The sequence below is a fragment of the Dreissena polymorpha genome, chromosome 13 (genome assembly GCF_020536995.1).
Source record: "Dreissena polymorpha isolate Duluth1 chromosome 13, UMN_Dpol_1.0, whole genome shotgun sequence".
Classification (NCBI taxonomy): Eukaryota; Metazoa; Mollusca; class Bivalvia; order Myida; family Dreissenidae; genus Dreissena; species Dreissena polymorpha.
The window spans coordinates 19980375-20004729 of NC_068367.1; the positions used below are offsets into that span (position 1 = coordinate 19980375).

General features: G+C 36.6%; 2 protein-coding genes and 2 long non-coding RNA genes across 4 annotated transcripts in view; 1 reads left to right on the plus strand and 3 right to left on the minus strand.

The window, feature by feature from the left end:
• Positions 1 to 306: 306 nt before the first annotated feature.
• LOC127854448 (uncharacterized) lies at positions 307 to 1510 on the minus strand. The gene is made up of 2 exons (XR_008037073.1): positions 1286 to 1510; positions 307 to 1158 (listed from the first exon to the last, which is right to left on the minus strand). It is a non-coding gene; the product is annotated as an uncharacterized LOC127854448 (long non-coding RNA).
• A 2406-nt stretch (positions 1511 to 3916) lies between these two features.
• Positions 3917 to 6576, minus strand: LOC127854447 (uncharacterized). Its single transcript, XR_008037072.1, has 2 exons — positions 5530 to 6576; positions 3917 to 5165 (listed from the first exon to the last, which is right to left on the minus strand). It is a non-coding gene; the product is annotated as an uncharacterized LOC127854447 (long non-coding RNA).
• Positions 6577 to 10003: 3427 nt separating this feature from the next.
• LOC127854446 (uncharacterized) lies at positions 10004 to 12819 on the plus strand. Its single transcript, XM_052389490.1, has 4 exons — positions 10004 to 10180; positions 10720 to 10891; positions 11887 to 12006; positions 12717 to 12819. Exons 1-4 carry the CDS (start codon positions 10130 to 10132, stop codon positions 12737 to 12739), a joined length of 366 nt encoding a protein of 121 aa, XP_052245450.1. The 5' UTR covers positions 10004 to 10129; the 3' UTR covers positions 12740 to 12819.
• A 2801-nt stretch (positions 12820 to 15620) lies between these two features.
• Positions 15621 to 24355, minus strand: part of LOC127854445 (uncharacterized) — a 36260-nt gene continuing 27525 nt past the window's right edge. Inside the window, exons 2-3 of the mRNA XM_052389488.1 lie at positions 21066 to 21323; positions 15621 to 19969 (exon numbers count right to left, since the gene is read on the minus strand). Coding sequence (XP_052245448.1) covers positions 19584 to 19969; positions 21066 to 21323 — 644 coding nt within the window. The 3' untranslated portion in view covers positions 15621 to 19583. The remainder of the gene's footprint in view (positions 19970 to 21065; positions 21324 to 24355) is intronic.

A 24355-nucleotide genomic window follows, 5' to 3' on the forward strand; every position in this document is an offset into this window, starting at 1 on the left:
TTATATTTAGTAACACCTTAATACCATCATTTTTAAACGGAGAACTCTTTTTGTTAAGTGTACGTGCTTGAAGTAATGTTGCTCTTATTTATATAAGACTACTTGCTATACAGCCAGTGTCATGCGAAAATAGATCTTATTTCAGTAAATAACATTACTTCGGCATTGTAAAATTGCGTATTGTATGATTATAATATATAGACATTTATTTAATGTACTGATATCTAAATCAACTTATGATTTTACCGGTATTATGGCATTGAACGCGTGTATAAAAGGCACATATACTATTCTTATTAAATCATATTAATACTTATACTAATTTAAGTCATCACATAATCAGATTGCGCACTGCGTGTAATCAGATTATCACCTTAAAACGATTCCGATGGATTATTAAATCGAGCTTACTATTCAAATCAGTGATTCCTTGTGGTACAATCAAGCATGGGATAATGGCAGACATACCCATGGCACAGTTCATGATTTATTTTATGTAGCTCACAGCCGAGGATCGAACCAATGGTATCTGATATTTTGAAGCGGATATGTTGCCACTAGGCTATACGAGGTTTCAAGAATGAACATGGGTCAGTTACTCTATCGGTATAGAATCTGACGGTGTTTACAACATGATACAGAAGCATAAATATTACGTATCTGAACATCATTCTTTCATGTTAGTTTGAAAAAGTATGTGTATTTCTAGGTCTTTGATGTGCTGATTTAATTTTATTTGTTTACCTTACAGACTCTGGAAAATGGCCCTGAAGCAGATGAGACGAATTCCACACCAGAAACTGAGGAAATGTCAGATAACCGTTCACCAGACTTGAGTTTCGAGAACGAGGCAGATGGTTTGTTGGTTGAAAGCAGTGCATCACTACTAGACGTATCTCTAAGAGTGAGTTGTTTTATCGTTATACAAAATGTTGTTGAATAAAGATAATTTGAAACAAGATGCGTTTGTGAAACACAATGTCCCCCTAAATAATGTTTGACCTTGAAGGATGACCTTGACCCTTCACCACTCAAAATGTGCAGCTCCATGAGATACACATGCATTTCAAATATAAAATTGCTAGCTTCAATATTGCAGAAGTGACATTACATGAGCAATTTTGACCCATATATTTGACCTTTAAGGATGACCTTGACCTTTCACCACTCAAAATGTGCAGCTCCATGAGATACACGTGCATGCCAAATATCAAGTTGCTATCTTTAATATTGCAAGTGTATTCATAAAATAAGCGATTTGGGCCACATATATTTGACCTCTGACCTTGAAGGATGACCTTGACCTTTCACCACTCAAATTGTGCAGCTCCATGAGATACACATGCATGCCAAATATCAAGTTGCTATCTTCAATATTTCAAAAGTATTAATAAAATAAGCGATTTGGGACAAATATGTTTTACCTCTGACCTTGAAGGATGACCTTGACTTTGACCTTTCACCACTCAAAATGTGCAGCTCCATGAGATACACATGCATGCCAAATATCGAGTTGCTATCTTCAATATTGCAAAAGTATTCATAAAATGAGCAATTTAGGCCACATATATTTGACCTCTGACCTTTCATCACTCAAAATGTGCAGCTCCATGAGATACTCATGCATGCCAAATATCAAGTTGCTATATTCAATATAGCAAAAGTTATTGCAAAATGTTTAAGTTGGCGCAAACCAACCAACCAACAGACCAACCAACAGACAGGGCAAAAACAATATGTCCCCCACTTCTATAGTGGGGGACATAAAAAAATATTTGTAGTTCAAGGTCGCGGTGTTGTAGTGGATGAGATATCCGCCTAGCGATCGGGTGTTAGTGGGTTCACTCCTTACTTGGGAAGCATTCTAATTATCTCCTCCATGGACACCAAGTACTGGTTCTTCCCAGGAAACCGACTCGATAATGTCCATGTCTGCCTACCATGCTCGAAAGGGCACTTGGCAGTATAAATAGATAGTTGTTTTTCATGCTCTTCCCATTTTTAAAGAAAAAAACTGAAGAAGTTATCAGTTTGGTGATGCCTTAGTAAAATACAGAAAGACCTATAATCTTTACTTCAAACTGCATTTACTTTGCTTGTAAAAATGTATTTATTTATTTCAGCTCCATGACTATGGAAGGTTTACACCAGTACCCGCCATAATCCGTCATCAGTGTGAACAAGTGCAACCGGAGCTGATTTCTGTGGTTACTCAAACCGACGATACGAGAGTTCCCAGAAGTATATCAACCCAGACTTCTACTGAAACGTCGACAGTTGGGATACAAGTGGATCGGCCTAGCTTCACCTTTGAGGATATAAGGGATGATGACGATAAGGTGTTGTTCTACACTGGTATCCCAACTGCTGGAACTTTTGAGTGTTTATTTGATGAGGTCAGTGTTGGAATGAAAGCAGGGTTAGCACGAAAAACCTGTCCCCGGAAAATAAAGTGTGTTTATAAACTGAAAATAGTCATGCTAATATAAACTGGAAAAGTGGCTCCTTAAAACTAGTACAAATTAAGTTTGATAAGAAGCTGAACAAGTGAACTTTGTGAGAAATTCAGTATACAATTTAACTAGAAGTGTTTGACCATTGCATGTATGTATAAGTAATATACTATGTAATTATGTGAATAATACTTAATTTCACATTTTACAGTCAGCTTTCATTTGTGAAAATAAAATTGTTACTGATTATTATTTTCTTGTCTCATATTCCATACAAACATTTTCAGGCAAAAAAAGAAAATTGTGTTTCTGCGTTTGTGTGTTTGTGCCAATATATTTATACATGTTTTCTTGCTTGAAAGCAGTTTTGTAAGACCAAACAAATTATAAGACTGAAATTCTGATAAATATTGTACTGGATTCAAGTTTACATACATTAATTGACACAGAGCGTTGAAAACACAGATTTCTTTTGTATACCTAAGTAAATGTTTGTCTTTAAGGTTTAGTACTGCTACTGAAGACTTAATCAACAGTTAATTTATAATTGGGAGCAATAAACCCGTCAAGAATTTTTATGCCCCCGAAGGAGGGCATATAGTGATCAGACTGTCTGTCGGTCTGTCCGTCCGTCACACTTTGCGTTTAGGTTTCGAAAAATCCTCATAACTGCTATGTCGCTTTGGATAGCAATTTCATATTTGGCATGCATGTGTATATGGACAAAGCTTTTCCATACGCACACAAATTTTGACCCCTGTGACCTTGACCTTAAACTAAGGGTCCGCGTTTAGGTTTCGAATATGCATTTAGGTTTCGAAAAAAGCTCATAACTTCTATGTCGCTATAGTGATCGGACTGTCTGTCGGTCTGTCCGTCACACTTTGCGTTTAGGTTTCGAAAAATGCTCATAACTTCTATGTCGCTTCAGATAGCATTTTCATATTTGGCATGCATGTGTATATGGTCAAGGCCTTTCCATATGCACACAAACTTTGACCCCTGTGACCTTGACCTTAAACTTAGGGTCCGTGTTTAGGTTTCGAAATATGCATTTAGGTTTGGGAAAATGCTCATAACTTCTATCAAGCGTATATAGGGGGCATAAGTCATCCTATGGTGACAGCTCTTGTTTAAAACCAAGATTTCTGATACAAGTAGCAACACCTGCAGAGTACTTGTCAGATGTAAAGCAGAAGTCATACCAGCAAAGCTTCCAAGGTGTCTATTAACTCAATGGGGTTCTGAAATGATCTATACTTGGACAAAAAGCATTGTGCACAGATTTTTAATAAGATGCAGCTGTTGATACCTCTGTGTTGATTTTCTTAATTTGGTTCATGCTTGCCACTCATTAATTTCATATCATTTTAACATTTTGAAACAGATTATTATCGTAAACCCTTCGGTTTTTCTCCAAACACAGGTAAGGTAATAAGTGATGGATAATAACATAGCAAAAGTTCTTTTTATGATTTATCATTTTAAGAGCAAATCAATTTAGCGGAATAACAATTGACAATCACGTTGTGATGGTATTAATGAACCGTACACAAATCGTTGAAAAGCATTCTACATGTACTACTGTAAAATTCATAATATGAACAGTTGATAAATATTTATACATTCATACACTTTTATGTACAATATTTATATGCTTTGTAGAGCTAAATGACTATTGAAACATAAAAAAGGAGGGACCTCAATGATGTCCTGTACTGTTGTTACTTAAATTATTTTCTGATCTGGCGTTAACTTTTGTTATTTAACCCTATTCCACTTGGAAGCACAGTGAAAACAGCATAAAACCAGAACAGCATGCTAGTAACTCGCAGTCTGTTCAGGTTTTATACTGTTTGCTGCTCATCAGTATTTAAGGGTTGGAAATGAAGCCTTTAAAACTTAAATTTAGTAATAAAGGTACTTTATTACATTTAACTTTTTAAGGAACTACAAAAGCTTGAAAATACATATTTAAGAAGTAAAGGGTTAATCTCTAGAGAAAAGTGAGACATCAAAATTATAAAAACATATTCTAGGAGCAAGGGTAAGCTTGCGAGAAATTCACAATTGTGATCTTAAATTCATATTTGTTACTATTCTTTAAAGATTGCACTCAATTTCTTTTAAATCTTTCAGTCTCTTGTTTCAGTAAAATTACTTCACCAAAATTGGATGCAGTTACACGTAATTTTCTTTCATCTTCCCAAAGTACGTTCTTTCCCTGACCTCTGGTTAATTTTTCAATACTTTGGCATTCAAGTTCATCCATTTGTAGCATATCCATCATTTTCGACATTTTATCCTTCACAGTTTCACTATTCAGATCTACGCTATCACTAAAGTTATATCCAATTTCTATAAACTTTGGTAATTTCACCTCTTCCTTCTCTTCTACAAAGTTCAAAAGCCATCCAGCTGTTGGGTTGCATATTTTCGAGTTTTGAACGGAAACTGTTCTCATTTACAGAAATCGCAAGAAGTTCTTTTCTGGTGTTATTTTCGACTGGCTCTAATTTTGACTCAAAGGTATGTTTCCGAAATGTAAATTCGCTAGACTTTTTAGGCGTTCGCTTTCTTTTCCGGGGATTATTAAATCTGTCCCACACGCATTTTTTTGAGGTTGATCTTAGAGTGCCGTCCTTCTTTTTAGCAGTGAGATCAGAAAGGGCATACATAAATGCACCAATATGGATACATGCTTCTCCGCTCCTGAAAATATATAAACATAATAATTAGACATACTTTCAAACTGCACTTTTTTTTTTGCTCGAGCATCTAAATTTTGATGAAAATTTCCCAGAAACTGGTCCATCCCGAGAATAGCTTGTGACCAGTATATAGATCTATGAAAATGATTGGTATAATGCCGATTCGGGGATCGTAACTACTAGTTCTTCTTGAATGCTCTGAGGGTTTATGAGTACATTCGTACACCTCACAACCCAGAGGGTAAATATAGCTGGGAGTTGGATTATTGCAACTAGGATTGTAACAGAGGCATGTCTCTTGATAAATTATTTATAACCTCGTTTCAATATTGCAAGAACTTATATGAAAAACTGTGTACACTCACCCGGCTGTGCAATTACATTCCGCTGAATGAACCTGTCCAGTGACCTTTGACAGACAGAGCCACACACTGTGATCTGGGTTTTCTTTCACATTTGCACTCGGTAGTGATGGTAATACTTTGCATTTAACAAAACAATGTTCCCATTTGTCACTTATGTCATGGTACAAAATACTGTGTTTATGTCTGTAAACATAATACAATTTTTTGATCTCAATTGTTTTTGTGTGTTCATTTTCAGCACAAAATAATTGTAGATGTCACTATCTATTAATGTAGGAAAGTCCATTAAGTCACTACTCAACGTTTTTAATACATCTGGATGTGGCAGCTTTTCACCGAGTGGCGTAAAAAGTTTTTCTGTTTTCCTTTTTTCATAATTTACTTCCGCATTCCTGTGCAGCTGTCGATCATTTAATCCTAGCTTTTGTACGCCTTTTGTCCTCAAGACAAGTTCATTCTTATTCCCTGACACATAATGATTATGAAATCGTAAATAATCCTTCAATTGTGCAACACTTAATTTGTCAATTTCGATGTCAGACAGATAACGATCGTTTTCTTTCTCATTCGACGCCATTGTTACTGGAAATCAATACTACCCAGCGATTCAATCGCACATTCTCGGCCCTTTCCGTCAAACATCGGATAAGTATTATGATAATCTGCGAGGGGTACCGAATGCCAGCGATTGAGAACCTCCAATTCCGGAGAATACTCAGGGGAGATATGCGACTTTCCGAAAAGGGCTCAGTGGCCTCCCTTATTCTAGAAGATGCCCAAGGGAAGTAACTGCCGTGAGGAGTTTGATCTAAAGTTTGCGAATGGGAGATATAGGCCCGACAATTCGAGTAAAATTACATACGCAAATTTGAATTAAAAAATAGTCATGAGGATGTTAAGCAGCCTTTTATTAAGTGGGTCTTCAACTGTCGGGTCCAAGTGCCCGATAATCGACTTTGGGACCCGACAATCGACTAAAGACCCAACAATACGGCGGTAAAATGGACGTTTGACCCACCATTTTACCCAATCTGAAACTATATATATATATATATATATATATATATATATATATGAAACAGAGTGATATATCTTTGGAATAATAGTGTTTCATCATGGATTAAAACGAGCTTTGACTTCCAAATTCGCTTATTCAGAGTGCAGGATCGACGGGGTTCACATGGGGTTGACACACGGGCACAGGTGTCTTAGTAATCATGGCTCAGTAGAGGATATTGTTCAGAACTTCAGTAGCTAATGTATTTGTTTCGTAAGGAGAGATCAGGTGGAGGCGCTCAGTATTTGCAAGCCCATTATAGTCTACAAGCTCTGTATATTGTACTCTTTCGGAATGATGTCATCCAACCATTGGATGTGTCATTCAAGTCTTTCCAAACACAGGATCTTCGCTTTGCAGGGGTAAATCCTCTTTTGATAAAGAACAATTCAATTAAATGAGAACTACTGGTCAATCTGAATATCGAATTAGTAAATTTCTTAAATGGTACAAGAGGAATCCAGGACTGAAGATGGCACTTTCAAGACCATGCCATCAGAAACAGTGACTGTTTCGTGTAGTATCTTTTTATCAATAACCTTTGATGACAAAGTACACAGTAAACGACCTTTGTTGACGTACTACACAGAAAAGATTGGTAGTACAGTGTTAAATATAGATATACTATCGGTAAGTTAATATACTGTAGATCAAAACAGTTACAAGCAAAAGGCACGCGGCAGTGAGTATTTGCAAATCATTCTCAGCAGGTGTTATAAAAAGTATGCATGACAGGTATGCTGACAACCATGATGGTGAGTTCTGGCATCTTTAAACGTTCTATTAAACCCATCAATTGAAAAGGATAGCATGGTAAAGGAAATTGATGTTGTGGCAGAGTACATGTGTAGTGTAGGTTTTGAGGGATATCTTGAGAGCTAAGGCATGTTCATGACTTTCATTCACACTCTTGTAGATAACAGTAGTTAACTTGTGTGCAGTACTACGAACTCTGCCAACTCAGCTCTGAATAAAAAGACATGTATCATGGAACCGCAGAGGCAGCAGAAAGCTTTTTAGTAGCTTCTGTAAGCAGTGTTGATTGAGAACGTGGCTTGACAACAGAGCTTCAGTCAAACCTGCCTCGAGAAACGGTTGTCGCTTTGTAAATTTGACACGTTATTACGAATTGCACTGGGTAGCAGGAAAATAGAGCTGTTTCCCTGCTGTCGGACTTTCATTAAGTAGTCTACTGTAAAAATGATTCGAAGAGTTCCCCTAATACCGGGCATTCATAAAGCAGACATTTGTGAAGAGTAGTAGACTTTTGAAATGATCTGCTGGCAAACGTTGAGGTGAAGTACGGTAGCATTTGTGGCAAATGGTTAAAGTTTAACATAGTCATAAACACATGTTTTATTTATTAACTAAATTCATGTACGTACCAAGGTCGGTGAATGCATGAACCTACATGTTATACCTTAATTCATTCAAGTCTCAGTGAATACGTTTTAAAGATCATCTTATTAACCTGTCCATCTATTTTTTCATTGTGTTTTATTGTGGTGTGTAGACTGTTGAAAACATAATTTGCACAGTTGTATAATGTGTTTTTATCATCTCATTAAATGTGCTGTTAGTAAGTAAACTTATTAAACTTACTGTAAAATGTTTGATTTCGTTTCATCATTATAACATGATCTTCTTTGCCTAAAAAAAGCCCCAGTTTGGCGACAACTTTTTGAATTTTGCGAAAGTAAGATAGGACAACTTTTTAAAGCCCACAGGGAACCCTGTTGTCCGGGTTGCAATGAAGTTGACCTATTGCGATAGTTGGGTCAGAGTCTGGTTTAAATCAAAGTGCGATCAAAGGTAAACACGGCTCAAACACCAAAAATTCGGTTCAACAGCGCTGTCTGTATGACTCCCTGATTCGCGAGTTAAATCGGCTAGTGGATTTTTTTTTAAAGAGCTTTTCATTAATTATTGTATTTTGTTATGTAGTATTATTCTGTGATATTGATAAGCATGGGTTTTAAAACGAATTTTATTCGTGAAATTGCATTCGTAGTGTTAAAAGAATCTGATATGACACAGGCATATTCATTTATTTGGGGTTTCACAAAGTATATGTGTCTGTTTTGTCCCTAGTTCGGCAAACCTAAAAAAATGGGCATGTTTTCTTGTTTGTGTTACTTTGAGATCTTGTATCTTAGCACCCATAAGATGCTAAACAATGCATACTCATTCTTGTGATTTGGGTTAAGACACACTCTCAACATTCTGGATTATGCCATGCATACTTAACTAACAACTAATGGCAGCAGTGTTGAAGTCAAATTTCTTAAAGTTTAACTATGATTGAATGCGAAAAGTAAAATAGGCTTATGTTTAGCATTTTGACCCAGGGATTTAACTGTTCTGTAAAAATAATGCATTTTGTTTAGTACGAGAAATGCATACGGGTTAGTATTACTTTAATTTCATTTAATTAATCTTATTATAAAAAAAAGTGACATTTATTTAAAATGCTAAAATTAAGAACTTCATGCATGTACGTCATAATTTGTAAAATACAATAAACACATACGTTTTTTTATCAGCGACCAAATGGCATAACATGTTTGCATTTAAATGTAATGAAAGCGATGCAAACGTATTGCTGCAGTTAACAATTTAACAGTGTTTTCGACAAACAGGCTGACATTTTAATTTATTATCATGGTCCGCTGGGTTGATATCTTTTTAAAAACACAAACAACATTTAAATATGAACACGAATATATTTTTATATGAATTCATTATCCGCCCGGATGTTGTGCGGCATATGACTGGTGGTTTTTCAGCCAATCTTGAGCGTGAATTATATCTTATGAGTTTCAATGCGATGTCTCTACCTGATACTGTATAACTCCTCATTAAAGGGATCTTTTCACGGATTTTTGGCATGTATTGAAGTTTGTTATTAAATGTTTTATATTGATAAATGTTAAGATTGGATCTAAAAAGCTTCAGTAAAAAACAAAAATACAATTAAAGAAAGAAACAAAGTAACCCTCAACTGGTCTCGAACCACTGACCCCTGGAGCAAAAGTCTAACGCTTAGGCCACTCGGCCATTCGTGCTCATACCATGAGTGATGTATTTCATAATGTATGTAAGCAATCCTCGTAGTATAACAAAATATAACGACAACAACAGAACTCTCCAAATTATTCAATCGTTTCTTGTTGCAACGCTGTATGATTTTCAGTTTTTTAAATCGTCAAAAGATGCATAATGGATATTTAAGAGCATGGTAAATGTTCAGTATTACTGTCTCCTCACAAATATCATAACTGCAACGATTTTATTTTGTCAATTTACTAAAACGTTAAAATGTCCCTTTAATAGGCTATATCTCCCGTAGTAGTTTTTATTGGTAATCTAAATGCGATTGACGTCTTTTTGCTCAATTAATGAACCATCTGCTTTGCACGACAACCTTGTAAATACGTACCAACACATGTCAACAATATTATTTTAACCGGATGTAAATAAGTTATACGTGTATATAAAGAAGAAATTATCAACCGCTCTGCTCATTCTTAACATAAAACCGGAATGATCTTTACACCTCTGTCGATCCTGTTAGTTCTACTTGCCGGTGCATTGGTGAGTTTAATTTATTTTCTTTGACATCGACTATCAATAACTGTTTTGCTCTTGGTTTCTGTGGCATGTTCAAGTATTTGTTGACTGGAGATAACATTAATTGACGTAGTAGAGTGTTGATGCCGCTATTCTTTTGTTTAAGTTAAGTTTGTATTTGTTCATGTTTTATGTTATGGTACATGTCTTTTTGTTTTAGTGAATAAATTAGTTTTACAACACCATTGTGTCTATTATATGAATACAAAAATGTTGTCCCATTCATCATGTGTGTGCGTGTATGTGTGTGTGCGTGTTTGTGTGTGCGCGTGTTTGCGCGCGCGCGTGCGTGCGTGTGTGTGTGCGTGCGTGCGTGCGTGCGTGTGGGCGTGTACGTGTGCGTGCGTGTGTGTGTGCGTGCGTGCGTGTGTGTGTGTATTTCGAAGTTTATGAGGTCCTTAAGGGCGGGAGGCCGCATAATGTGAAGAACCGAGTTTGTTACAGCACTTACCGGACAGACAAACAACAGATTTATATATATTGCCTGTGTTTAAACACCTTAGGCGGTTCCGGCACCAGGACATGGAGCGTTGGCCGGATATTGCAACACGTCGGAAGATTGCAAGGCCAACGAGTGCTGTGTAAGCTTCAACCGGTATTCCGTAGTCGATCTGTCCCCAGACCTCAAAAGATTTGTGGAAGGGAAATGTGAGCCATTGGGAGGGCCAGGCGCCGGTAAGCATTCATAGTTTTACAGATTGATTGATTTCCTCGATTGATTGATTGATTTATTAAACAATTGATTGATGTATACATCGACCGACCGACTGGCTGGCTGATTTTGCTCGATCGACCGACCTACCTGCCAACTGAGATCAAACTATTATGTTATAAAATATTATGACCGAAAAACCGACTGAGATCAACCTATTATTTTCAATCACATTATGACCGATCAAGCGACCGACTGAGATTGATTTATTAGGTTCAATAATATTATGACCGACAGACCAACCGACTGAGATCATTAGTTATTATGTTCAATCAAATTATTACAAACCAACCTACTGAGGTCGATCTATTATGTTTAATCAAATTATGATCGACCGACCGACCTACTGAGGTCGATCTATTATGTCCAATTAAATAACGACCGACTGAGGTCGATCTAGCATTTTCAATCAAAGTATGGTCGACTGAGATCGATCTATTATCTTTAATCAAATTATTACCGACCAACCGACTGAGCTTGATCTATTATGTTCAATTAAATCACGACCGACCGACCGACTGACTTCTATCTAGCATGTTTAATGAAATTCTGACCAACCGGCCGACTGAGTTATGTTCAATAAAACCACGACCGACCGACTGAGGTCTATCTAGCATGTTTATTTAATCAAATTCTGCCCAACCGACCGACTGAGGTCGAGCTATTATGTTCAATCAAATTCTGACCGACCGACCGACCGACTGAGGTTGATCAATTTTGTTCAATTAAATAACGTCCGACCGACCGACTGAGGTCGATCTAGAATGGTCAACTGAATTACGACCCACCGATCAACTGAGGTCGATCAATTATGTTCAATCAAATTATAACCGACCGACCGACTTTGGGCGATCTATATTTTCCAATCAAATTAATATACGAAAATTGTCTCAGAATGATACATTTGTACGGTGTGCTTAATGTCGTACGTATGTTGTTTCAATTGTCATTTTTCCAGCATGCTATGTGTCGTTTGCGCCACAAATACTGATTACTCGGTACTCCTTTGCATGTCCATGTCTCAAAGGCGCTTTTTGCTCGAAAAGTGGACGGCTTCCGCCTCGCGTAGATGGCCCAGGTAAGCGTTTGCAGAATAATCTGCATGTATATCTATGGGCCGTGCTCTGTGAAAAAGGGGTTCAATGCATGTGCGTAAATTGTCGTCCCAGATAAGCCTGTGAAGTCTAAACAGGGACGGCACTTTACGCTTTTATGATATATTTCGTTTATAGAAAGTATGTTCTTAGCAGAAATCAAGTTAAGGCGGAAAGTGTCGTCTCCGATTAGCCTGTGCGGACGTCTCTGGCTTATCTGGGATGGCACTTTACGCACATGCATTAAAAACCATTTTCACAGAGCACGGCCCGTATATGTTTTACTGGTTATACGTATGCCCATATCGATAATGGCGGAGTACGTACGTCTTGATGGCAATGTCTGATGGACGCTCGATGGTGGTCATTACAAAGCAAAATCGCTCGGCTTAATGTTCTAGGAATAACATGTTTGCCCACGATAAAATTCTTACTTGATTTTATCAAAATATTCGTCAGACTGAAAACGATTGACATTCATTTATACTGTGTACACAATTTAATGTATGCTCCATATCGAAGAATTAATTAAATCTTTTTAGAAGAGTGTAGTAGTCTAAACGTTGGTAAATATCAAACGTACATGTATGATTAGTTATATCAAAAGAATAAATTGCATTGTCCGCAAAAACAAAATTGTGTGTAAAATACAATTGCCCTTATTAAATGTATGTTTGTTTCTTTGCCTTTCTAGGGGTGTGCAAAGCCGTGGGGTGATGATATGGAAGATACATGAACAAATGCCATTTCAAAAAGTGATGTCGTTTCGTGTGCTAAATAAATGGACAAAATTAGAACATCTGTTTTGTTTGTATCACTGAAATAACACGTGTTAAACGTTTTGGAGGGGCAGAGGTCTCTGACCTTATAGACATTTGAGTCGCGTTCTGAGAAAACAGGGCATAATGCATGAGCGTAAAGTGTCGTCCCAGATTAGCCTGTGCAGTCCGCACAGGCTAATCAGGGACGACACTTTCCGCCTAAACTGGATTTTTGCTAAGAAGAGACTTCATTTCAACGAAAACTGTCATAAAAGCGGAAAGTGTCGTCCCTGATTAGCCTATGCGGACTGCACAGGCAAATCTGGGACGACACTTTACGCAAATGCATTATGCCCAGTTTTCTCAGAGCGCGACTCTTTTTATTAATGAATCTCGCCATTTCACGTGTCTCAATTTAAGTATGCGGGGGTACTGGAGCTCATCTTGGGTCCTTGCATAATGACGCTTAGAAAAAGAGAGACCCCATTGAAGGTAGCTGCGGTCCATGCAAATCAATCAGCTTGTTCGATTATAAATATCCATGTCCCCGAATGGAATTTCACCTATGCTAAGCCGATTTTAAATATTTTCGTTCATGTCACACAGTTCTTTTTCGTACAGATATCATACAGAATATCATTTGTGAAAATGCACGCCATTCTTTCAGTCTCACACATTATCAACGATTGGTGAAAATGTTTTTATGGAGAAGCATAATCCTCAAACAGTGTTTCTTTTTTTTAAGCAGGCTCTCGAACAATTAAGTCGGGTTTCAAATAATTTCATTAAGTCCAAATGAATGTAAATAAAATGAAGCATCAGATCCACCAGCAGAAGACGAACCATAGTATGGCACGTTGTCAATTATGAACTGCTCTCCAGAGTATGACACCGCACTACAGCAAGAGGTACAACAACCGGAACTACGCTACAATCACACAAGATGTATCAAACTTGGCCACATGATTGAAACGGTCATTACAAAGTATTGGCTTTAAGGAGCTCCAAACCTCACACTTTACACAGATTTATTGAGAAAACCTTCAATATTAACAACAATAAATATCATAATTAAAATAGTAATTAAGTAGAAATATTTCAATTTAACGTTTATTTAAGCAACACATAAGACCATTTCTTGGATTTGAATACCACACATTTAAACCGCATGCATATGTGTGTACGAATTTATGTATCAAAATTCGCGTTGTATGTTCCAAATTTGTTTAATTATAAAAATATTTAATGTTTTACGAATAACTACATTGAAGAATATCGTGTAGTAAGAAAATAAACGATCAACAATAAATCCGCGTCTGATTAAGCATATGTATGTTACTTTAGTTTAAACCTATTTATTTTAGCTCGATTGCATCGAAAGCCTCAGGCTTATTGAAACGCTCTCGAGTCCGTTTCCTGGGCGTTTACTTGGTGTCTTTGAGGAAGATCTAAAGAACGTTCCCACATTGGGGATCAAACCCGTGACCTCCCGGTCGCAAGGGCGGACGACGTATCCATTACGCCACGGCGACCTATATTATGTTACCTTCATTTAGTAAAATTTCATATTTCAATCTTTTTTTTCTTTTTTTTCAGAAGCGCGGTGTAAGTTGCGTTTAATTGTTATTTTGCCTTGATGCATCGAATATGTTATGTTTATTTTAGCTTGATTACTATTCTTATGATCAATAGGTATCAGTTTTAGATGATTAATTATAAAATAATAGAAAACATTGTAATTTACGCGGAAAATCGAAAGTTCCAAAATCGAGTTTTAATAATTATTCAAGTTACGCAGTTGTTTCCCTTTGCATTACTTACGAAAATGAGGTATTGCAGTTTTCTTCCTTGGTCATTCCTGCGTAATTTCAAATTCGAAGCACCGGAAGTTAGCTTTTAGAGCTCCTTGTGGCTTAACGGCTTAACGTAGACACGTCAAATGTTGGGGACTATTAGAATTTAATATGCTTGATTAACGTACTATTTTTTAGCTGTATAGCTGAAATATTCATACTGTGGGACGAAGAAATATAACAAAATACGGAGCTCGATAAAATTGTATCCTTACGTCAAAATCAAATAGGATGAGCAGAAAGTGATGAGAAAATTAACACGTTAAATATTCATCTATCTCATTTACAAATGCTCAAAAGGTTAATAAGCTTTTTCTAAGAGAATGAAGTGCGTTAGTTTTCGTTCAAAATGTGTTTTCTCGTTAACTCGTTGAGAGCCCATTTTGTAACTGAAGCTGGTTTAAATACACACGCACAAAGGATTCATGAGATTTTAGCATAGCTTTAAATGGGAAAACAAGAATCGAAAAATCGCCAAGTCGCGAGAACGTGTGAAAATAGACCCGAAAAATCTGTAAAAACAGGAAAAGACAAATCTTTGTTGTTAAATGGCTTATTGAATCGTGTGATGCAGCAATTTTGAGACACAATTCGACGTTTTTTCAGAGCCGTTAAATCCATTTTTCTTTGAGGATGTGTAGAATGAATGTGTTTGAAATATATTTAGCAATCAAATATTCTATATCATGCTTACTGTTAAAGAAATTCGCGTCCAAAGTATTCGGAGCTCGCTATTTTGTACAGGTTGTCTACCTTTGCCGTGATGCAATCCGTATAGGGTTAATTCCAAGTAATGTAGACGTGTCATTACATTTTTCTATTGTGTTCGCACGAGTACTTTTTCTCCTCTGTACGTCCTTTATAAATTTATTATTTGTTAACGAGTTCAGAACACCAATCGAACGTGTTAGAAGGACTTTACGTTTAATTTGCGCTGCGTCTTCCATTCGTCCGACCACTTAGAATCAAAACAGAACAAACGCATTATTTTTATTTATTTATTTTGACACATCTTCATTTCGTCCAGTCCATCAAACAAGATTACACTGTGCAATACATCAACCATAACCGCCACAAAGAATAAGCGACTGAAATTGAAATACAAACAAGAGGGCCAGGGGCCCACGGTCGCTCACCTGGGACTTCAAGGAATGAACTGCTATCAGCAACTTTTTAGATGTTTCTGAAACTATTTTCAAACTTTGCCAAAATATCAAGAAGAGAGTTAACAAAGTTTTACTACAGCCATATAAGAAAAATGGCCAGCCCCCAGGCGGCCATGTTTTTCAACAGACGGGAACCATTTCCGCCCAGATAGCATTAGTACAAATGTTCTTACCAAGTTTCATGAACATTTGACTAAAACTGTGACTACTTTTTTTTTGTTAACAAGGTTTAACTACAGCCATATACAGACCAAGTTCCCGCCCCTTGGAGGACATATTTTTCGACGAACCATTGACATTTTCATTGCTTAGCTGAGCTATCATTAGAACAATTGTTCTGACCAAGTTTTATAAAGATTGGACCATGTATCCTTACGTCAAAATCAAGGTGACTTCAAGAGAATTAACAAGGGTTTACTATAGCCATATAAGGAAAAAATGCCACGCCCACTGACGGTCATGTTTTTCAACCCACCGGAACCATTTTCGAACTCATCACAGATATCATTAGAACAAATGTTTTGACCAACTTTCATTAAGAGTGGACTAAAATGTGACTTCTGCAGTGCTAACAAGATTTTTACTATAGCCATATAAGGAAAAATGCCCCCCCCCCCCTGGCGGCCCTATTTTTTACAAACCATAACCATTGTTGAACTGAGCCGAGCTATCATTCAATGGAACAAATGTTCTGACAAAGTTTTATACAGATTGGACCATACATGTGACTTCTAAAGAGTTAACAAGGTTTACTATAACCTATAACCATGTAAGCGAAAAAATGCCTTGCCCCCTTGCGGCCATGTTTTTCAACAGATCAGAGCCATTTTCCAAGTCATCCAAGATAATATTAGAACAAATATTCTGACCAAGTTTCATGAACATTGGACAACAAATGTGACTTCTTAAGATTTAACACGATCTTTCAATGGCCTCTATAGCGTTTACAAGGAAAAATTTGACGACGCACGACAGACGACGGACAAAAGGCGATAACAAAAGCTCACCATGAGCAGGTTGTGCTAAGGTGAGCTAAAATGAGAAGAAAAAACGCATTTTTTTTAAAGACAGAACTAATTATGATATAAGAAATATACATAAACATTAAACAAAAAATCAATCAAAGTCATAATGCTTTCAATCGTATATCATACAATTATACAAGTGCATGTTTATAAAAGATGAGACGTATGGTATTTACAACAAATATTGCATTCCCTGAGTGTATACATGTGTGTAATAGAATCTATCCTCAAAGACGTCCAATTCATAACCGATGAGATATTAACCCTTTGCATGCTGGGTAATTTGTCGTCTGCTAAAATGTCGTTTGCTGAATTTCTAAAATTAAGATTTTCTTCGATTTTTTTCAAAGAATACTATCAGAATAGCAAACAGTTTGGATCCTGATGAGACGCCACGTTCTGTGGCGTCTCATCTGAATCCAAACTGTTTGCAAAAGCCTTCAAAAGTCGGTTCCAGCACTGAAACTGTTAAAAAAGCATTCACGGCTTTTGAATGTGTAAAAATAACATGTTTCACATATTATCTTTATTATGAATTTATATAACCTGCGAGAATTGACCATACACATATAATCTTTTATATGAATATATAATAACCTGCGAGAATTAACCATATTCAGACTCTTGATCAGTTCATTACACGTGCAAATACAAAATACCATCAGTATATTTGTTTTACAAAAACAAGACATCTATTACCCTGATACAATTTTACTAAAAACGCGAAATAAATATCAAAACAATTACAAACAGGCGAAGGAGAAATACGTTTGGACATATTCTATAATATATAGTTTTTAAATTCAACTTTTAGAGAAATATGTCGTTTCTTTATAAACACCAAACGTTAATACGTCGTGCATGATTCAACTTATGTAAAACAAAATCGACCAATCAAACAGTGTCAGCGTGAAATTTTGAAACTACCAGCCGTATTCACCAACCCATGCTTAGACTTAAGAATAAAGACCAGACCTGGAACCAAATAAATGCATTCAGTGTTTGAATATATACATGCATCCACTGGTAATTATGTCATTGACAAAATGTTCAACATGAAGAATGATAAAGATAGATGTGTTTAATAACAAGTTTTACTAACAATTCAAGCAATTATTAAATATATCAATGTAAAGCATAATATAATTATTCTTTATTCTTAGACTTAAATCTAAGAACAGTTTGGTTAATACGGGCCCAGGAGCACCTTGGTACCCGCTTTTTCAGCGATCATACCAATCTTCACGCAGAGTCGTCGTTCCTTGCTCTAACATACAATCTCTGCCATCTCAAGACAATCCTACCAGATTTGGTAGGATTTTATTTTATTGGTTTAAGTATTATATTATGAACAATAGTATCATTTTATTTTACAATTTGAAAATAGTGCATAAGTTTAGGTTTGTTATAAGAAAAATAATAACATGTACCTGAATTTAAAAAAAAAGTAAAAATAACAACGGTAAAATTCTTGTTCTACGTGGCTAGGCTATCATCATGTGGTTGGTTATGAAGGCAGGGATTTGATTCAGCTATGCTGGTTCCCGTCAAATCTCTGCGCGGACGTTGCGATCATACGATAAGATCAATGTAGGAAAAGACACACTCTAGAAACATTATCGGAAGACAAATTGTTGTTTCCATCCGCAAGTCTTTTATTGAAAGCTCTTGCTCCGAAGTAAAAGATATACATATTTATATTCTGAATATTTAAATATCTTTAAAAAATTGTCCCGTATAATATTAATCTTAGCAAAACGACCCTGTGCACTGTAGCATTTACGTTGATGACATTAAACCAAACAAGTTTCATTGGTCGATTTTGAATGTCGCCGTATAAACAAAAAGTGACCAGTTCATACATTTAACCGAATAACACTGTTTTAAGAACCGTAAACTACAAGGCTTACACAAATGAAGCTTGTTTTTCCAATAACTAAAATGTTCATCATCACAATAAGGCGGAATTTTATACAAATGGGCCGTGCTATGTGAAAAGGGGGTTTAATGCATTGCGTGAAGTGTTGTCCCTGATTAGCCTGTGCTTATCAGGGACGACACTTTCCGCCAAAACTGGATTTTTGCTTAGAACCGACTTTCTTTAAACATACCATTAAAGCGGGAATGCATTAAACCCCCTTTTCACAGAGCAATCCCCAAATATAATATAAAGGTACATTAACAGCAAAATTTGCAAATGTGTATGCATTCTTGCGCAGCATTTACTATTTGAGATTAATCCGTTTTTTCCGTAATGATTTTTAGAGACATTTGTTTATGTCCCTCATAACTATGCACTCTTCCATGTATCACAAAGTCCAGTTCTGCTCAAATAGCACAAACGCGTGAATAGGCACAGTTCCCTTACACATACAGTACGTGCCTCAACATGCTTCCTAGATGGACGCCGAAGCATTACTTTTGACGTTTTCTGTTGCGCGGCGTTTATACGCGTTAGACGTCCTGTCGTTCGTTCCTAACCCCGTTCTATGCACTACGTCATTGCAACTACCGCATGGTTCTGTCCCGTACCATTGTCATGTAATTTGTGAAATGGCAATGAATAATCTATCCCACCACCGCTGCATAAACAAATGACGCCATGACGTCACAACGTAGGTATGACGTCACGAAACGTCATTTTTAAATTTTCCACCACCACCACCAACAGAGTTCATTCGTGACACAGCACGACGAATAACGCCTCTCGTGAGCATTTATGAATTTAAAAACCAAACTAGAACTAAGCCCGAATCTCAAGCGTTCAAGAAAAACTTAGTTTCACTCCCTTGAGAGGAGCGTTCGCTGTCCGTACAACGGTTTGATACCTCACAAGATTGAGTATTTTTCCCCGCGTTTTGCTTCGCCGCCATTTTGGCCAAATGTTCCTGATATCTAAAGGCGTCGTACTGCGTGTACATGTCGTTTCTACGCCGCAACAGGTACATGGCGAATATGATTAACGCCAGCAGTACGCAGAGGCCGGCGATGGGTACGGCGATGTAGATTGGGTTCATTTTCGAGTCGGAACTGCTCGGGCACGGCGTCTTGGCCTTCTCGCTGTCCTCGTATTCGTATCTGACGTACGGATTATTGGCGTCATCGTCTTTTGATGACGTAACGTGCACAACGGGCGTTATCGCTGAAAGGAAAGAAAACAACGTAATAGCTAAGTTACGCGTGGCAGAAATGAAGTCAAACCATATGTTACAATGTTCCACCTTTGTTCATACATGATTTGACCGAATTCTTCAATTTGTAAACATAAGAAAATGCATAATTATGTGCACATATGCATTTCGGAACAGATGTTAAAGGGGCCTTTTCACAGATTTTGGCATGTATTGAAGTTTGTCATTAAATGCTTTATATTGATAAATGTAAACAATGGATCTAAAAGGCTCCAGTAAAAGAATACACTTAAAAAAAAAGTAACCCTCGACTGGGCTCGAACCACTGACGCCTGGAGGTCTTGAGTAAAAGTCTTAGACCGCTCGGCCATCCGATCTCACACTATGAATGATGTAATTTTTACTTTAAACAAGCAATCCTCGTAGTTTCACAAAATACTTGTATAACGACAACAACAGAACTTTCCAAATTATTCAATCGTTTCGCGTTGCAACGCTTTATAATTTTCAGGTTTTCAAATCGTAAAAAGATGCATATAATGGCTATTTTGTAGCATGGTAAATGTTCAGTATTACTGTTTCCTCAAAAATATCATAACTAAAACGAAAATTTGCGAATCTGAAACAACCTTTTTTAATTTTGTCAATTTACCAAAACGTGAAAAAGCCCCTTTAACTCAGAATGTCGTGGTGGTCATTTGAAGTAACCTTTTTCATAATCTCATGATGAATAACAAAGTTGAAGTCCGAGAAAGCTGTTTAATGGCCAAATTTGACCTATGACCTTCAAGTGCGACCTTGACCTTTGTGATACGGAGACAAGACACGATGTTACACGCGAAACAAACGTCGTCTCATGATGGTTAACATTTGTGCCAAGTTGTTTTGAAATCCATTAATATATACCCACGTTACGGATGAGACAGGAATGTGCAAGCTTTTTTATTGCCGAATTCGACTTTTCACCTGCAAGTGTGACCTTAACCTATAAGGTGTGGGACTGCTATATATTCCGCCTTCTTCGAATCGCGGAAGGGGGGGGGGTGGCTAAAAAGAACGCGTATTTTTCTGCAACATAATTAAATCATTAAACTAAACGAAACTCACGAGGATCATCAGTCGGTCGCACGGGCACCACGTCGCGGTTGCAGTAGTCGTCGTCGTTGCAGCAGTGCAGAAGCGGGTAGTCAAGTTTACCGATCTTCGTCGGGCGCCGGTTCTCGCATAGCAGCGGGTCCTTGTCGTTGATGCAGCCGCGCGTGACCACCGCGTGCAGGTTCTCCACGTAGCAGAAGTACTCCGCCTCGCAGACGCGGCGTTTTTCCGCGTAGCAGTCCAGCGTCGTGCAGGCGCACATGATCTTGCCTGTGAATAGATATAATAATAATAAAATATTAATAATAATAATAATAATAATAATATTAATAATAATAATAATAGTTATTATTATTATTATTATTATTATTATTATTATTTATTTATTTTTATTATTATTGTTGTTGTTGTTGGTGGTGGTGGTGGTGGTGTTGGTGTTGTTGTTATTATTATTATTATTATTATTATTATTATTATTATTATTATTATTATTATTATTATTATTATTATTCTTATTATTCTAATTATTATTATTATTTTTAATTTTTTTATTATTATTGTTATTATTATTATTGCTGTTATCATATTTTGTCTAATGTAATCAATGTAATTATTATCTCCATTTTTGTATGTCTGTCACCATTATAATATGTTAATAGTTAATATTATCCTAAGAGAAAGAGCCTTGACAATTTGGTACAAATTTAGGTCTTTTAAAAATTATGTATGTATGGGCCAATGGTAAACATTTGCAATAGTGCTATAACTTGCTTTTGGAAATAAAATATGTTTGAGATTGAGGATTGGTTGACAAGATGGTTTAGGTTTTTTCTCGTTTGGTTGTAGTGTTGTTTGAGTTAAACGTAGATAGATCTGTTTGCGAATACGGTAATAACGACGAGGAAAATAAAGATCACATTGATTATGACCGCGATGAAGACGAAGAAGAATACGACGAAGACGAACAAGACGAACAAGAAGAAAACGAAGAAGATTATGATGATTATTATGTTTATGATAATGTTAGTTATTAGACAATACAAATATTATAGTTAAGTTTGGTACTGAACTTACTATACGATGTTTAATTGTTTGCTCCAAATCCAAGAAATACAACTCTTCCAATGTATTAACCAGAGAGTAACGTATTAGCCTCCCTTAGGTGCATCATTGTTACTCATTACTAAAAATAGTGATGGTGTTCGATTGTTTCTCACAAGCTTAACCTACGCATTTTTCTTTAGAGTGCTTAGTTTCAAAATATTTTTCTTAACACCAGGCTAGACATGTTTGTTTTCCTTAAAAAATACGAAAGATAATAAAACAGTTTCAATCGTTCAAACTCCGCTGATCAAAGGCATGGCGAGTCGAGGAAGCCTCTAATCACATTGTTCATCGTCTTGTAACGAAATGAGTTTTTAATCGACAATTAATGCACTTCTAAGATTCGTGAAATTGATTGTAAATATTATTAAATAAAAAAAACGCGTTTTTTTCTGTTCAATGGCAAACTAGCATCACTATGTTTTGATGAAGACGAAAAGACTGAGAAGAATTTTCATGTGTAGATTATGTACATAATTGGGGTACACATACGTGAAAGCTATCGTAATATGCGTCGTGCTCTGTGAAAATGGGGTTTAATGCATGTGCGTAAAGTGTCGTCTCAGATTAGCCTGTGCAATCCGCACAGGTTAATCAGGGACGAAACTTTCCGCTTTTATGGTATTTTTCGTTTGCGGAAAGTCTCTTCTTAGCAAAAATCAAGTTAAGGCGGAAAGTGTCGTCCCTGATAAGCCTGTGTGAACTGCACAGGCTAATCTGAGACGACACTTTACGCAGGTGGATTTACCCCCCCCCCCCCCCCCCCTTTCACAAAGCACGGCATTAAAGCCCCTTTTCACAGAGCGCGGCTCATATATATTTGAAATCACTTCAGTATGAGACTAGAAACATTTGGACGTCAACCGCAGCAACACAATTCGCAAACTGTAACATGGCTTAATAAACACGATTGGCAGCAGTAGCACAAACAGCAACAATGGCCGATGATTATGATGATGATGATGATGATGATACCGACTAAGATGTCGCAGAATTATGATGATGCTATTGATGTTGTTAATGATTATGATGATGCTATTGATGTTGTTAATGATTATGATGATGGTATTGATGTTGTTAATGATTATGATGATGCTATTGATGTTGTTAATGGTTATGATGATGCTATTGATGTTGTTAATGATTATGATGATGGTATTGATGTTGTTAATGATTATGATGATGCTATTGATGTTGTTAATGGTTATGATGATGGTATAGATGTTGTTAATGGTTATGATGATGCTATTGATGTTGTTAATGATTATGATGATGCTATTGATGTTGTAAATGATTATGATGATATTCTGATGTTGTTAATGGTTATGATGATGCTATTGATGTTGATAATGATTATGATGATGATTTTTTGTTGTTAATGATGATAAAGTAATGCACATACGATAAACACTTAAAAGGGGATTATTGTATTATTTTATTTGTACACCAACTCAAGTATCAAAACGGAACAATATGATGCTATCCAAGTAAAACTGCATTTCATTCACCGAGAGCGCGGACCATAAAACACATTTAATAACAAGGTATCAGTTTCGCAAAACCTTGTAACCTGAATCGCAAAGTACCACGCGAGTACATACAAGAGCGTGAGTTATATGTAATTAATGTATACAATTACAAGGTTAGCGTAAATCACCAAACTTCAAAGGTAAACCTGATGATTATTTTTTTAATTAATGGATGTAATTAAAAGTGAAATAGAAATCTATTATTAAATCAAAATGGCTTCATTTAAGCCAAGCACTGAACGACTCAAAATGAGTTAATTTGTGTTCCTTTTTTTTCTCGCTTCATAGTATAATATATATATATTCGATTAAAGGCCATACTCGGCTATCAGTCGTAGTTGGACAAACGCCGATGACACATTTTCGTTCCAAGTTTACTGGAGCTTACGTTCGGTAGCGGAGAGACTGCATACGGAGTTCTAATTGAAACAGACATGGCAGGTTTATGTTGAAAGATGATGTAGCCAGTAAAATCTGACTTCTTTATTTCTTCCCACTCGCATTGTATCGGCCCTCCGTCGGGGAAAACCTTTTAGCGGCACCGTGTCGTAGCAATATCGACACGCTCTGGACAGTGTCAAATGTGAGAATGGTTTACGGTATAGAATATAACTCACGCTGATTAACTGTAACTACTGTACGACCCTGGAAATTTGTGTGGAATATGTT

What these genes read in the sequence shown, in the direction of transcription:
- LOC127854446 (XM_052389490.1), top strand. Translation starts at nt 10,130, where the DNA reads ATGATCTTTACACCTCTGTCGATCCTGTTAGTTCTACTTGCCGGTGCA. An exon ending in ATTGGGAGGGCCAGGCGCCG is followed by an intron (nt 10,892 to 11,886) that starts GTAAGCATTCAT and finishes TCATTTTTCCAG; the next exon opens with CATGCTATGTGTCGTTTGCG. An exon ending in GCCTCGCGTAGATGGCCCAG is followed by an intron (nt 12,007 to 12,716) that starts GTAAGCGTTTGC and finishes TTGCCTTTCTAG; the next exon opens with GGGTGTGCAAAGCCGTGGGG.